At 37.0% G+C, this 16619-nt stretch overlaps 1 protein-coding gene across 1 annotated transcript in view; it reads right to left on the bottom strand.

Moving 5' to 3' along the window:
* The window catches only part of PXDNL (peroxidasin like), a 302579-nt gene that overhangs the window by 90373 nt on the left and 195587 nt on the right, over window positions 1–16619 (bottom strand). Inside the window, 5 exon segments of the mRNA XM_030553072.1 lie at window positions 584–692; window positions 4186–4354; window positions 6764–6876; window positions 8169–8323; window positions 10626–10755. Of these exon segments, the coding sequence (XP_030408932.1) occupies window positions 584–692; window positions 4186–4354; window positions 6764–6876; window positions 8169–8323; window positions 10626–10755 (676 nt within the window).

The raw sequence follows: 16619 nt of genomic DNA on the forward strand, positions 1-16619 counted from the left end.
GGTCAAAATGGAGCACTCTGGGATAGCTCTCAGAGGCCAATACTACCCCAAATTTGACCCAGCAATGTCGATTTCAGCGCTAAGCCCCTCGTTGGGGAGAAGTACAGAAATCAATTTTAAGAGCCCTTTAAGTCAACAAAAATCGCTTTGTCCTGTAGACGGGTGCAGGGTTAAATCGATGTAACGCTGCTAAATTTGACCCAAGCTCATACTGTAGACCAAGGCTAAGAAACCATGTCCTGACTACAAGCAAAAATATGTTGTGACAACTTCATTACAGTACACTTTTTTGAATGCAGAGTTGTTGTAACTGTGTTAGTCCCAGGATATTAGAGAGATAAGGTTGGTGAGTAGTATCTTTTATTGGATCAACTTCTGTTGGTGAGAAAGACAAGCTTTTAAGCTCCGTGTAAGCCACGTGTTTCTCTCGCCAACAGAAGTTGATCCAATAGAAGATATTAACTCACCAATTTTGTGTTGCTAGGTTTTGGAGTTTTTTTTTTTGTAATTTAAAAACACTCACAAGTTAAGCAGAATAAAAATATGAACAGTTTCTGTGAGCAAAGATAAAATAAATTCTTACTGCGAAAACAAATTTCTTCTTGTGGAGTTAATTGCACTGTCAACTTTTTGGATGGCTTTGAGAATGGATGATTCAACAAAGTTATCACCAGCTTGTCTACCTTGTGTTACTGCAGAAAAAAAATCCATAGTTAGAGAAATGTCTCATTTTTAAAGTTCAAATTTATGTGATATAAATAGCATTTAATAATATTTGGCATTTTAAAGTGACAAGCCTTACAAGAACAAAAAAAGCTGTAAATCCTGACATTTATATTAGACATTGCAAAGAATAGGCAATTATCTTCCATACAATAATCCTACCTGACATGTTCAGAATTGGTAAAGAGATACAGGATACCTTCAGATCCCTGGGGCAGATCCGGTTAATAATGACAGAATGTTATCAACATACAACTGCTTAGAGACTTTTGTGAATTGAGTCTCACTTCAATTCTTAGAGGAGAAGGAGCCACCCAAAAATCATCGTAATAGGAACTGAATCTCAGTAGAAAGGGTCACAAGGACAAAGTACACTGAGCGTTCAACAACATTTTGGTCATCATAGAAGGAACCAGTCTGAGGTCCCAAAATCCCAATTGTTAAGAAACCATAAACATTGTTTAAGGTACAATTCATTTTTGAGGCAACATGCTCAGCACACATAATCCACCAAGAGCCACATGTTCATATTCTCTCACTCTTTTATCAGAGTAAAGCAGACTCACAATATTGAGGGATCCTCCCCATGGATCAGTACTACGAAGTTACATTTGAAAAAGGAAGTTAGTGTCATAAAAATGAAGCATCTAGGAGCAGGCAGGGGGGTATAAGGTAAAAGAAAGAGGACTTGTAAAAACCTTTCCATCCCAGACAAGCTCTAGAATACTACAAAATCCCTGAAAAATAAGCAAGAGAGTCCATTCCCATCATCTCACCCATTTTCCAATTAGCCCTTGCTCCCTAGTAAAAGCCAGGAAAACAGTGCAGCTCTCCAATATGAGAGGTTCATTGTGAAAAAAGTAGGATAGTGATATCTGATGAGGTTATTAACTCATCTAAAATTAGTCACAATGGTAGTTCAAATTAAGTGATGCTTTCTCAGGAGAAAATATCTACTGAGGGAAGTTATGGGTTGCTCAGTGGACCAATCTACACAACGTACAGCAGCATTTTTAAAAAAGCTACAAGCTACTTTGCATATAAATGAGAGTGCGCAGACAATCTTATACGGGATAATACATGCAATATATTATGCTCAATTGACCTCACTACAAACAAAGAATAAACAGAAGATAATATGCATGGATAGTTGTTACAGTTGTATAATAGAATCTATACCCTTTACTATTACATTGGGAAGGGGGCTTATAAAAGATAAAGGTCCATTTTTATTTAAATTTTAACCAATTGTGCCACTCCTTTGTCAAATACAAAATAAGCATGGGAGACCCTTACGGAACAAACATGTTAAACTATCTATTCTCATTGGCCCATTCTCAGAGACTGACAGAATCAATACCGATTCCTGACTCTGAGAGAAAATACTTTGCCCAGATAGTTTTCTGTACTCTGGAGCTGAGAGCATGCACACAGATGCCAAAATGCAGGCATTTTTAGCATGCAACACTAAATGGCTCCAAGAGCAACCCCCCAAAAGTAAAAGTACAAAATTGTGCCACGTAAAGCCATTACTGTCATCCTCCAAGTTGTCTTTGGATTCCTTAGTTATTAGTAATGCATTGTTAAATTACAGTTTGCAGGACAGAATTAATTGGGAGATCAGCACAAATGGCAAAATTACTGCAGTATGTTCAGAAAGTACCATCTTACATTCTTAACTTTCGCGTTTTATTACAATGACCTTCAAATGGGTACACACAAAGAGCAAAAGAAAAGAAAAGAAAAGAAATCACTCAAAATTTTTCTTGATGATTTCTTCATGTACCAAGTACCTTCATTTTTTTTGAATGCAGCAGAGTTTTCTTCTTAAAAAGGAAAAATGTGATGTAACCCAAGGCATGCCATGTGCCTGGTAAATCCCCTTCTAGTGACCCCGAACAGGACTGCCACATGATAATTGTGTTACAAATCCCCGAAATACCTTTTTGTTGCATACAAATTAAACTGTAATGACATTCTTTGTTATATGCAAATGTTGTTGTAGTCATGTTGGTCCAGGATATCAGAGAAACAAGAAGGGGGAGGTAATATCTTTTGTTGGACCAACTTCTGTGTAAGCTCAAAAGCTCATCTCTCTCATCAACAGAAGCTGGTCCAATAAAAGATATCACCTCACCCACCTTTTGTTTTATAATTTTCATTTAATTATAATGCCTCTTTCTGCCTCTTTCCTTACTTTTGAGGGATTTCATTTTTTTTAAAATCCATAATATTCTTTTAACTTTTTTTTTTAAACAACAAATGAAATACATTCTCAAGCTTAACTTTCCCTCAGTTCAATTTTGGGTCTCAGAATAATTCTACTTCTTGAAAGGTATTATTGCTTTAACAAACACCTTTAAAAAAAAGATATCTGCTAATGTTATACAGGACCTGCTTTTGAAATGGCAACCGGTACCTGTCATAGGTTTCATCCCTGCTATGAACTTTAGAGTACAGATATGAGGACCTGCATGAGAAGCCCTAAGCTTAATTACCAGCTTAGATCTGGTTTTGCTGCCACCATCCATATGCTTGAGTCATCTGGAAAACTCTGTCTTCCCCCCCAAAACCTTCCCCCCTGGGTAGCCTTGAGAGACTCCTCCACCAACTCCCTGGTGAACACTGATCCAACCCCCTTGTATCTTATTACAAGGAGAATTTAACCATTCCCCCTCCTTTCCCCCACCAATTCCAGTGAGTCCAGATCCAATTCCCTTGGATCTAAAAAACAGGGAAAAAAATCAATCAGGTTCTTAAAAAGAAGCCTTTTAATTAAAGAAAAGAAAGGTTAAAAAAAAAAACCTCTTGGAGATAGCATACAAACTGATCTCACAGACAACAGATTTAAAACACAGGATGTTCCCCTGGGCAAAAACCTTAGTACACACAAGAATACCCACATTTGATTATTCCCCTAATTGCACAAAGACAAGTTACAAAAGAAAATAAACAAACCTATTTATTCTTTTCTAAAACTTACTATTCTGATAAGAGGCTGGTTCCTTGATCTTTTTCATTCCGGCTGAAACTGAAACTGACTAAACAAAGGAAACTTCCCTCCTTCCTTTTGAAACATCTTGTTCCCCCATTGGTTCCTCTGGTCAGGTGTCAGCTAGGCTAGGTGAACTTCTTAACCCTTTACAGGTAAAAGAGGCATTAACCCTTAACTATCTGTTTACCTCAAAGCTATTTGGGGACAAACCGTTCTTGGTTTAACAAAAAAAGACAAGGATAAAAGTAAATGTGCATGAGGTAATAATTTTCCTTGACATATATTTAACTTTCTTTGATGTTTAACATTATAATTTCTACTAACTGGAGAAAGAGAAGAGTGCTATCAATTAAATATTTAATAAAAGCATATTTACAATTTGTCTGCCAAAAAAGGTCTACACTTATCAGAACTCAAGACACTAGACAGATTTTCAGAAATTGAAATATTAGTAGGGGAACAGCTACTTGGAAACTTATTGGTAACAGTCAGCACCATACTGGTTGAAGCCAGGCCAAAAGAGTTCCTTGCAACACATTCATATCTCCCCTGGTCTCCTTGTCCTAAGTCTCTGATTGCAAGAGTGACATCTGAGTTCACATGGAATTTGCCACTCTCAGTAATCTGAACACCAGTCTACAAATGAAAACACCCAAAGTACATATTATTGGTGTCTCTCACTTTCTTCTCAGAAAAGATGGAAAACTACTAATAATGAAACATCTCAAATCAACTACTGACTAGAGGAAATCTGATTCATAAAGGCCCTCAACACATAGAACAATTTTTGTGGGGGACTGACAAAAAATGTTTTAGATTCCATCACAGACAAGGCATAGGAATATAAATCAGAGTGCTTCAAAGTTAAGGGTGAGGATCTGTTTTGTTTTTCTTTCCCATTAATGTGCTAGTCTCCTCCCTCTTACTGCTTTATCTGTACCTGGTATTTTGCAAAGGTGACCTATGAGGACACTGTGGAGGTAGGAGAAGTCTTGCTGTAACTGACTGACTGAGTACAAAGGAGTATTTGGGCAAAGTATTTTCTCTCAGAGAGTCAGAAAATCTTATTGATGCTATTAGCATCTGAGAATGGACCAATGAAATTGGGATGTTAACATGTTTGTTTCACAAAGTGGCTTCTTTGCTTATTTTGTAAGCAAAGAAGCCACTTTGTGAAACAAACATGTTAACATGACAGGAGTGGTAGAATCAGTTCAGATGTAAATAAAAAATTAGTTTTATTTCTTTACTGTTACTTTTTTTTCTGTAGAGGATAAAGTGTTAGATATATACAGTAAACATAACAGTCATTGATTATATTTAAATCAGGAGACTTTCTTCACAAATGAAAGTAAAAGGAAATGTTTAGAGTCTCCAATACTGTAGTAACTTAAATGTAAAGTTTTGTGTATGTAAAACCCCCCTAGCAAGAATTCCATCATGACAGATACCATATAGGATAAATGTAGGGTGCCCTACACTAAGCCCCAACATGGGAGCATGCCAGGAGTGGGGCTGCAAGAGGAAGGGGGCAGATTGGGCTGGGAGCAGGATCTCAATAGCACAGAGTACTTTGGAGATTCTAGGGTAGGAGTGTGAGGTCTGATGGTTTGGTCATTTAAAGTGCAGTTCTGACAACTATTTGGGTAAGAGAGTTTAACAGATGAAGCTTGAAGGAAAAAAAAATACAGATCATTGAAAGAATACAGATAATGCAAGATGGTGCTTGTTATAAAAATAATAAAATAACTGTTATGCAGATAATTAGTTTTGTTGTTTGGTAAAGATAATATTTAAAAGTTTTTGTGTTAGTTAAAACCACAAACTAGTTTAAGCTCACTGAAACCACTGTAAAAGGAAGGGTTGTGACCACTGCTACAGGAAGAGTATGAGAGAAGCAGACAGTAGCTGACAGAAATAACTGCAGTTCAGAGCTAAGCATAGGATATAAAAGTGAGTGTTGAACAAGGAGGAACCAAGACCACGAACATGTGAAAGGTGTAGTGAGACCTCCTTATCACTCTACTGTAATAAGGCCATTGCTTATAGTATGAGGGAAGCATTATTGCAGTTGGGGTTTATAGTCATGTTGAGTACAGCATATGGGATGTATTTCCTCTAGTAAAAAGCCAATCAGATTTTGGGAAATAAAGGCACTTTCAGTGAATTTTCAACTTATAGCCTTATTCTTAGAACCAGATCCAAAAATTACAACAGCCAACCCAAGAAGACATGGTGGGATGTCATAAAGGAAGACATGTTAGCATGTAGTATAATGGGGGATATGGCATTGAACATAGCACTTTTGAGGGAGAAGACTCAGAGTGGACTCCATTTGATGGGATTAACACAAGAAAGTTGACGATGACTTTGGAGATTCTAGCACAGCTCCAGGCTATAGCATTACCTTTAGGCAGAACTGCAGTGAATTACAGCAACCCCCGGGGCCACCTAATTTATGAAAGAGGCCATTTCAGTCCCGAAGAATCCCAAGAATTTAAGTATAGCATAGCACACTCTTTCAACCCTTGTATTGTACTTTTACTGAAAATAGGCTATGGTTAAAAAAGCTTTATGTACAGTAAATTTGTATAGAACTTTTAGTCTTTTAAAGCCTTCCAAAATGGAATAGTTTAATGATTCTGATCTATTTTGGATGAATTTGTCAAATTGTTTTAAAAAAGATGTTGCTTTTAAGAAACAATACTTACGACCAATTTATGCCATCCACTTGTGTTGCTCTCAATCTATAATCAGGGATACAATCTGCCCTTAGACACAATGGCTTGCTAATTTTCTGATGTAAAGACTGAAAAATATAATACAGGCCTTTAAATGACAGACTAAATTACTGAAGTTTGCTCTTCGTCATTTTCAAAAACAGTAACAAATATTTTTTAAAGGATTGTTTGAAGATTACAATAGGTGTCTATATTTTGGTAAAAACCACAGCTGCAACTGAACAACACTGGGTCCAATACTTTTAAGGTTCTGTATCAGCTGGACAAGACTGAGAGCCTCGTAGATATAATCAAGTAACCCTACCTTGCTGCAGCTGATTGTGGGCTGAGGTTCTCCACGTGCACTGCAAGGAATCTCTACATTCTTTTCAACCTCTACGCTGGTATCTTGTGGAAGTTGAGAAAATACTGGCAGAGCTGCAGAAAACACAAACACACATTCCTTATAGTGTCATGTCTTCTAATACCCAACAGTGTCATCGACTTACACTTTCCTGGATTGATTGTTTCCCATGGCTAACAGATCCTCAGCTGGTATAAACTCACTGGAACTATGACAATTTACATCAACTGAAGATCTGCCCCTTGGAGTTTAGTTACTGTCATGAGAACAACAAAGCTGTGCTATCCCATGTAATAAGAAAACGATAGAAAAATCTTACCAAACTTTGGAAAGGTCTTACCCCGTTTACATTCATGCTATAACATTCACTAGGTTCAGATGAATTCCATCTCCCTAAGATCATATAAAGTTCCTTTGTTAACTTTTCTGTTTCTATAGTTTAGGCATGGATACTCATATGTTCAAACATGTCTTAAGTTAGTAGCGAAAAAAAAATTCTTATAATGGTACTATCACAAATAACAGAATCATAGAAAGTATGTTTGAAAGGGACCTGTTAGGTTATTTTAGGATGTTGCATCAAAAAAGAAACACATTATTTTAGGCCATAATTTCCATAAATGGGCCTAATTTTGATTTAGATGACTCTACTGCATTTGTGATGAGCACATCATTAAGTAAAATGGTTCACTACCCTATTGCCTTAACCAATTTTATTTTAACTTTAAAATTACATTTAACCTTTAGTAACATAATCTCTTACTTCCTGTTTTACAACTGGTGTTTCTGTGAAACAATCATTTCCTTCTATTATTGCCCTTTAAATATTTATATGTAGTAACACCACATTGGGGAAACATTCTTATGTTCTCACAAGTAACAGTGTTGACATTGATGGTACTACATTTATGGATTAAACTCTTTTAAATGGCAAGGAAAATTCACTCTGCTTGCTGCAAATCCAAGAAGTATATTTATAGATAATTTTACCATATTCCATAATAAGGAAACTGGATAAATATAGCCTGGGATTTTTTTTTTGAATTTATATTTATATAGGGCCATATTCTCTGCCCACTGCCACAGAAATGCTTCGTGGGAGCTGGAATCCTTTCCTGGTAGCCTGTGGAGTGTTACTGGAGTTGTTCCTCAGCAAAATATAATGTGGCACTAATGTGAAACGAACAAACCAGTTATATACAGGATTCAGGTACTGAAAACAAACCATGATTTTGTCTACTATCCCCAAAAGTGAAAATGATGTTTCTAAATACATATTTATCATTAAAAGTGTGACCATCCAATAAGTTTCTAGGTACATTTATAACCTTAAAAACAGCAGAAAACAAAACACCTCATTTATTACCTTTGGACTGCACATTCAGCTGGACGGTCACTCTCCTTACACCCAAAGCACTGACAGCTTGGCATTCATACTGACTTTGATCATGTTGGGCCACATGTATAATACGCAATCTTCCAGATGACAGCACCATGTGGCGTCCATCAGAAGGCAGGTGACTTATTGCAATGCATCAAACAACAGAGACAAATATGGTAAATTACACTTATCTTATATACATATTTATCATAGGGTTTTTTTAAATCATTATTTTAGTTAACATTTTGGGAGGCAATATATATTAAAAGGCATTCCATCAAAATTCTTGACATGGTTAATTGTGAGCATTTTGCTCTTTCCTTTCAAATTCTACCATTAGTGGTCTTTTTCTCTTTGCTTATTTAATAAGATGCAAATTTAGTCATACTTTTAAAACATTAAAATTGCCAGCAACTTCGCATAGAACTCAGAGCATTTGATAATCTTTGATAATACCAAATTCGGAAGGGCTAATATTCATTATTTAGACCTTGTTATGAAAAAAGATCCAGTGCACAAAAAGAGAAATTGAATGACCAGACAGTCTAACGAATTGATACAGTAGTTTTTCACCTCTGGAAAATGTAAATGGTTTAATTTTGGTATCTGCTGACAGTACTTGAGTTGGGAACAATGGGTTATTGAGCAATGTGAGTTGCTTGCTTCAATGTCATGGACAGATAATGAGCTATTCATCATCTTGCCAATAGTGTTGCTTTTTATTGAGGAGGGTGACAGAGAGATCACTGTGTGATCTGAAGGAGAGTCAGAGTAGATAGGTGTTGAACTCAAACAATAATATTTATTTCCCATATAGTGCTTTTACTCCATGTGTCTCCAAAATTCACTTTAGACACAGGAGGTACGCATTATGATAGTTACGGTTTTACAGATGAAGAAACTGAGCACAGAAAGGTGAACTGACTTGCGCAAAGTCATTCAAACAGGGCAGTACCACAGCCAGGAAGAGAATGCAAGTCCACTGCTCTGTCCATTAGGACACATCCCATTCAGCAAACCTGAACATTTGGTAGGATTCAGGCTACTTAAAGCAGCAATCAGAATATGCCTTATGAAAAAAGTAATTGGAAACTGGTTATAAAGTGAGTCCTTTTTCTTTAGCTTCCAGATTTGCACTAGTATTTCTGTGTAGGAAGGAATGAGGTTAGCCAGACACTAAGGTTTTTGTGTAACAGGATACATTCCATAATATTTACAAAATAAACAAACTCTTGTCCATGTAGTCCTAGGGTGACTATATCAGTATTATTTCCAATCCAATCCATGTAAATTGGATTGCCACAAAATTCAAAAACTGATGATCAAGTAGTATTTAGCTGTTTGCTAATTTGAAACTCTATTGCGAAGCAACCTCCTTGAGCTACTTCCTCATTTTTAGTAAAATTACTAAGTAAAGTCCATAACATATCATTGCTATTTCATAACAAAAGGACAAATCCTCACGTGTTGAACCCTTGCACAATGGCAGATTGTGGCCAATACTGCAATTTCCCACATAATTACAAATTGATCCATAGGTTCCATAAAAGAAGACTGTTCCAAAATATTAAACATACTGATACGAACTTATTTTGCTATTGCTTGCTTGGAAATAACTATTCAGAAGCAGATGTTATGAAGTGACCTTTTAAATCTATGGATATTTCCAAAATTACAATGTGCTAAATTCTAACCTCAGTTAAGCATGCAAAATTGAACAGAAGATGCGCATGCTTAGCTGAGGGCAGAATTCCACCCAATATACTTAATTTAAAAAAAGATGACATAAACCAGGTAAAGTGAGACGTTTGTTAAAACAGTAACATTATCTTTTGTCATTAATATTACAGCAAGCAAAATTGTTCTACCAGTATGCACTTCATTGTAATTATATACTATATGAGGCCACAGCTCCAGAGTCTAAGGGCCAACAACTGAGGCTAGAAAGGAAAACAGAAAGACTGGTTGTGCAAACTAAGTTACAGGGGGTAACTCAAACTTAGAAATGGAGCGGGCATAGCATGATTGAACAGATTGTAGATTGGTTTGTTTCTTAAACTGTATGCACATACAATAAACATCGTATAAAACAGAAATGTCTTCATCCTACTTCTTGCGAATGTTGCAGTAGGAGTTGATCATAAGGAGGAATTTGAATGACAAGAGGAAGGTTGCCTGGCAACCAAGTCTGTGAGGGAATTCCAGGCATGTGGATGGATATGGGAAAAGTGGATGACTGGGCACTGAGACCAGCATCATTGACAAATCAGAGCATGTGGGTTTTTTGTACACATGTGATGACAAGAGATTAGGTCAGATAAATACAAATAGCTTTAAATATCCCAATTTCAGTAATTCTACACAATACTTTCTTGATCTATTTTAGTAATTCTTTCCAATAACAAGACTGTTTCTATTTATTTTACATATAAAATTCAGCACAAAAATGTTATACCTGATTTGGTCCAGGCAATCACAGGAAGAGGATTACCATCTGCTTCACACTGGAAATCTATTGTGCGCCCTTCTATTGCCACCTGATTGTAGGGAGTTACTGTAAACTGCGGAGGAGCTGAATAGAAAAAAATAATTGCTTGACAACACCACACACTGCAGGTGTAAATCATGTTATGTGCTTTCCTTTACTACCAAGGAAGCAAAGTGTTTTTGTGTTACCATTTGCAATACTGAAAGCAGCTAAAATAATTGAGTAATATAGGTATGTATAAAAAGCATAAACCCATTACCTTCAGAAGAACTATTTACAATGTCACTAGAGTCACCACACAAAATTAAAAACTTGGGAGAACATGGCTTGCAAGAATGATAATCTGTCACAGGTCCATTAAGACAAAACCTTATTGAAATAAGTACAGCTGAGATTCTGAGGATGAACAGTATACAGCTCTGGCTCCTATCAGAGTCTTCCTACTTATGGTGGATAGCAGCAAAACACATTCCTAAAAACCCCCATCTCTAAGAGAACATAATTCATGTCTCATAGCATCTTATGCAAAAATCAACAAAAGAAACATTCTGAAATCAAAACTCTTGTGTATGATAGCAGCAGTAGTAAGGAATAACATGGACAACTTCCACAATTCTTCCTCAGTCAGAGAAGCACCAAAGGTGAAAGCCAGACTTCGTCTCATAAAAACTTTTTGCTTATGGTCTAAATGCTGCTCTTGCATCTTCCATATACAAAGTGCAAAGTACATGGATGGAGGCTACTGTTGCTGGTGGTGGGTGGGCTTTATAGCTGATTGCTGGTAAAAGTGCTTCCCAACTCCTCTTTCACAAAGTGCCGAACTACAAGGCAATACTGCTTTAAGTGGCTGTGGAAACACTGGTTCCTGAACAACAGATTAGGTAGGGGCAAGTAGAGGCAGCAGCAATGGAAGGATGGATGTGGGAAGGAGCAAATTACTTCTCCCTGCTACTCCAGCTCCTGCTCGGTTCTAGTAGCCACAGGATTTTGCTGCTGTTTCCCTCCTTAACCAGTATGTGTGATTGTCATAAACAGATAGCTAAGGGTTAATGTCTCTTTCACCTGAAGCACCTGACCAGAGGACCAATCAGGAAACCAGATTTTTTCAACTTTGGGTGGAGGGAATTTTGTGTCTGAGGTCTTTGTTTTCTGTCTGCCTGCTTTCTCTGAGCTTTGGAGAAATAGTTTCTGCTTTCTAATCTTCTGTTTCTAAGTGTAAGGACAAAGAGATCAGATAGTAAGTTATATGGTTTCTTTTCTTTGGTATTTGCATGAATATAAGTGCTGGAGTGCTTTGATTTGTATTCTTTTTGAATAAGGCTGTTTATTCAATATTCTTTTAAGCAATCGACCCTGTATTTTGTCACCTTAATACAGAGAGACCATTTGTATGTATTTCTTCTTTCTTTTTATATAAAGCTTTCTTTTAAGACCTGTTGGAGTTTTTCTTTACTTCAGGGAAATTGAGTCTGTACTCACCAGGGAATTGGTGGGAGGAAAAAATCAGGGGGAGATCTGTGTGTGTTGGATTTGCTAGCCTGATTTTGCATTCCCTCTGGGTGAAGAGGAAAGTGCTTTTGTTTCCAGGACTGGGAACGGAGAGGGGGAGTCACTCTGTTTGGATTTACAGAGCTTGTGTCTGTGTATCTCTCCAGGAGCACCTGGAGGGGGGAAGGGAAAAAGGATTATTTCCCTTTGTTGTGAGACTCAAGGGATTTGGGTCTTGGGGTCCCCAGGAAAGGTTTTTCAGGGGGACCAGAGTGCCCCAAAACACTCTAATTTTTTGGGTAGTGGCAGCAAGTACCAGGTCCAAGCTGGTAGCTAAGCTTGGAGGTTTTCATGCTAACCCCCATATTTTGGACGCTAAGGTCCAAATCTGGGACTAAAGTTATGACATGGTGTGCAGCGGTTATGGGATAGACAGAATCCAGAAGCCAGTAGAAATATTTTATTTTTCTTTTCTCTGCTAGGGGCTTTTTAGCAGAGAGAAACAGTTTGGTTTTAAAAGGGAACCAGAGAGAATTTTTTTTTCTGCTCTCTCTGGCAGTTTGTGGCTTGCATATTAAGCAAGAAGCCATTAAGGAGCTGTTACAGGTCTTTTGTCATGCAATAGCCCTCCCATTAGGAGGCAAGTACCAGCACTATATCATGCAAATAAAGTGGTTTTTCTAGTTTACGCTAGAGGGAGAAAGGAAAAAAAAACAACAACATTGTTGCTAGGCAGACCCCAGGAGGCAACAGAGCCTGCAGTTCAGAAGATAAACACCGGAGGGAGCCCCAACACAAGAAAACAGGAACCATGACTTCTAAGGCAAAAATTGAGGCCGAAGAACAATTCAGAGAACCTGAACACAGGTGACAACTGGAAATAAAACAAAAAGAGATGGAGATGAAAGAAAGAGAAGAACAGATCAGAGAGGCAGCCTACCAAAGAGAACAGGCAGCCTACCAAAGAGGACAGGCAGCCAAAGAGGTGGCCCACAGAAGGAAGCAAGAAGAAGAAGAGGCGGCCCACCGCCGAGACATGGAAAAACACCAAAAAGAAATGGGAAAACACCAAAAAGAAATGGAAAAACAACAAAAAGAGAATGAAGAGAAGGAAAAACAGAGAAAACATGAACTGGACTTGGCAAAATCCCCTTCCCCAAATTTGGATGGTTTGGATGAAATGGGACTACCACTAACTTTAATTTTGTAAAACCAAAAGCATTTTTTTGCCATCTCTGGAGTTAATTGCCAGGCTGGAGTTAATTTAAAATATTCCATTGGAGAAAGAAGATGAAAAGAAGGTAGTTCATAGTTAGGTATCCCTAACATCAACAGCCAACCTTTCCATGTAGATGTCTCACACCCCTATAAGCTTTTGCTTGGTTTTAACTACATACAGTTAATGAAGATCTCACTTTGTGGAGGTAAGTAATTCACTATGTGCTGCCCCATCTTAAGAAGTGAAGATGAGTGCCATATTTCTTCCCCTTTCCCCAGTTCCCCATTTCTCTGAGTGCCTTGATTCCTGATTTAAATTCAGGAAGACGACTTTCAGAAATTTCAAGCAACTGAAGTTAAGCTGCAGTTCAAAACACTGAAACTCAAGATATCTCAACTGATATTATTGCATGCTTCTTTTATCTTCTATTTTACAGATTTTTAAAAGAAAAATTACTATTACTGATAATTATTTCCAGTAAATATGAACATCTCATGATTGTGAGCTATGTGAATAAATTTTTTTTTTAAATCTGTTTTCCCTCAAATCACTTTGCCCCCAAAATGTACACTTCATCTTGACTTTTTTTTGTGTGTTCCATTTTCAATATATATATTTGGGTTCCCTCCTCAACATACATGTATATATATATAAAAACTACTACTACCAATAATATATATGCTGAAGAGGAAACACGAAAACAAAGTCAAGTTCTAGCATTCTCTCTCTCTCTCACTATCTGTATATATATAAAACACCAAACACCCCATAATTGTATGGTTATGGCATGCAGAGTTAGGCATTCACCACCTTATCTCTACCCTGTAGTGACACCACGTACTGAGCAAAAGATTATGATTAAAGCACTTTAGTGAATGCGGTGTCAGACTAGATGAAACTGAATTTTAAAAGAAAGTTTTAACTTCCTGCCCCCTCCATTTATGGTGCTTGCTAAAGGCACAATTAAGTTAATTTGAGTGTTTTTCAATACATTAACTGCTTTGGGTTCCTTTAAAATTTAATCTTAACTCTGAATTTCCTGGGTATGTAATGTTTGGTTTGGGGATAATTAAAACATTCTTGTAATATGTTATACCATTAACAGGGCCGGCTCCAGGCCCCAGTGCACCAAGCGCGTGCTTGGGGCTGCATGCCACGGGGGGCACTCTGCCAGTTGCAGGGAGGGCGGCAGGCAGCTCCGGTGGACCTCCTGCAGGCATGCGGGAGGTCCACTGGAGCTGCAGGACCAGCGAGCGGCAGAGTGCCCCCCGCGGCGTACCGCCATGCTTGGGGTGGCTAAATGGCTAGAGCCAGCCCTGACCATTAAGTTACTGATATGTCAGCTCAACCAGATCTCCACCTTCATTTTTTGCCTGTAAATATGCATTAGGCACCATTTAAAACTCAGAATTCATTGTCCCAGGAACTTATCGTAACTACAAACTCCCAAAGTTAGAATTTTTAATTCCATAGTGGCAGCATGGTGTGAAAATGTTTAAGTTTTTAAAGGCACTGATTCCATATGTCTATGAACAGAAAGATACACATCCTGCACAGAATTTTAGATTGCCTAGGAGGGCATAACTCCTTTGAGAATATTCACTGTCTAATCAGAATTCTTCCTCCAGATGAGCTGTCTTGAAAATGAAATGATCATTAATTACTGCATCACAAACAAAAAGATACTAATTATGTTCAAGTGAGATTTAAGAATGGCTAAGTACCATCAAGTGTAATGAGACTTTTGTCTAAAGTCCCAAACAACAATCCCATGTAGATTTTTCAGAAGATGCTGTGGCAGAAAGCCATGTTGTAGGGAATTAATTAAAACAGCCAAAAAAGAGTTGGCTTAAATTTGAGCAAAACCCAGTACTAACTACAACCAGGAAAACAGAAGATTAAAATCCAAATGATTTGGCATTTCCACATCTCATCTCTTTTGTCACTGATTAACTTATGTTCTTGGGACACTACATTTATAATCAGGTAAAACGGAGTTGTACTGACCATTCTAAGGCAGACCTTTTGATACTGTAATACGTTTGACTCTTTATTGTTGTAGAAAGCTCACAAGCAGATTGCCAATGCTAAAAAAATTCATGAAGTTACTTAAAACAATTAATTTCCATTGAGGAATCTTAGTATCAAAGTTATTACTTATTATTATTATTCTGTCTATATTTATCACAAACAGAGTTCTGTCATCTTACTAAAATCAATCAAGGTAAAACCTTTCTGGCCACACATTATGAAGATGCTTACTGGGAATGAGTTTTGATTTACAGTGTTAATTATTGTAAGCCTTATAAACTAAGCACCTGCCTTACATACTGATTTCAGCTTTTGAATGGGAAACATTTTCAATTTTTATTTATTGCTTGTCTCAGCCAATCTATAGAGCAGATTTTATGTTATTCACTCTAATCGCTGCCACAATATATATGGATACTATAGTAATCGGGGGAAAAAAGATGGAGCATCTGCTAAAATGACATATAAGCATAACAAAAAAAAAATGCAATCTGTTTTCAATGTGAAATAAGAAGCATCCTTTTGCATATCAGTTGGTTGATTAATGATCCAGCTAAAGAGAAATTAAAAAGCTACACACTAATACATAGAAGTAACAAGGAAGCAGTAAAGAATCTTGAAGGATAAGCAGATGGCAATTTCAGTCATATGGTCTCTATAGATGAAAAACTGCACTCTTGCTAGTGTTATTATAGGCTATGCATTATAAATAGTATACATCCAAATGAAGTAGTTCAAAATGCATATACAGGTTATTTAGGAAGGACAGATAAGATGTGACATCTGTGGGAAATAACTATTTATTGTCAAGAAAAAATTAGCAGTAAAATAACCCTGAGATATTCGTCATCATCATCATCATCGTAGCAGAAAATACAAACAGGGAGGAATCAAAGATTAAATCCTATTGGACATCTGTGATAAACCACTAGTCCATATATTGTATAACACAATTATGATAATTTGTGAAGAAAAAATGAGTAATAATTATTTTAACCATTCAGATTATACCAACACAAATTTAAAGCACAAACTGGGTATTTAATAATGAAAGCCTTTCTGCTTTCATATGAAGAAGATACTAGAGAAAGAATAAAGATGATTTTGCTGTCATTTTTTATTTTTCTCCTTTAAATGTATGTATTTTTGCCTTCACAATATTCAAGAAACTTCAAACAGGAAGGCAAGGGCCAAATGATCAGAACTGATT

Source organism: Gopherus evgoodei, chromosome 2, assembly GCF_007399415.2.
Source record: "Gopherus evgoodei ecotype Sinaloan lineage chromosome 2, rGopEvg1_v1.p, whole genome shotgun sequence".
NCBI lineage: Eukaryota > Metazoa > Chordata > Testudines > Testudinidae > Gopherus > Gopherus evgoodei.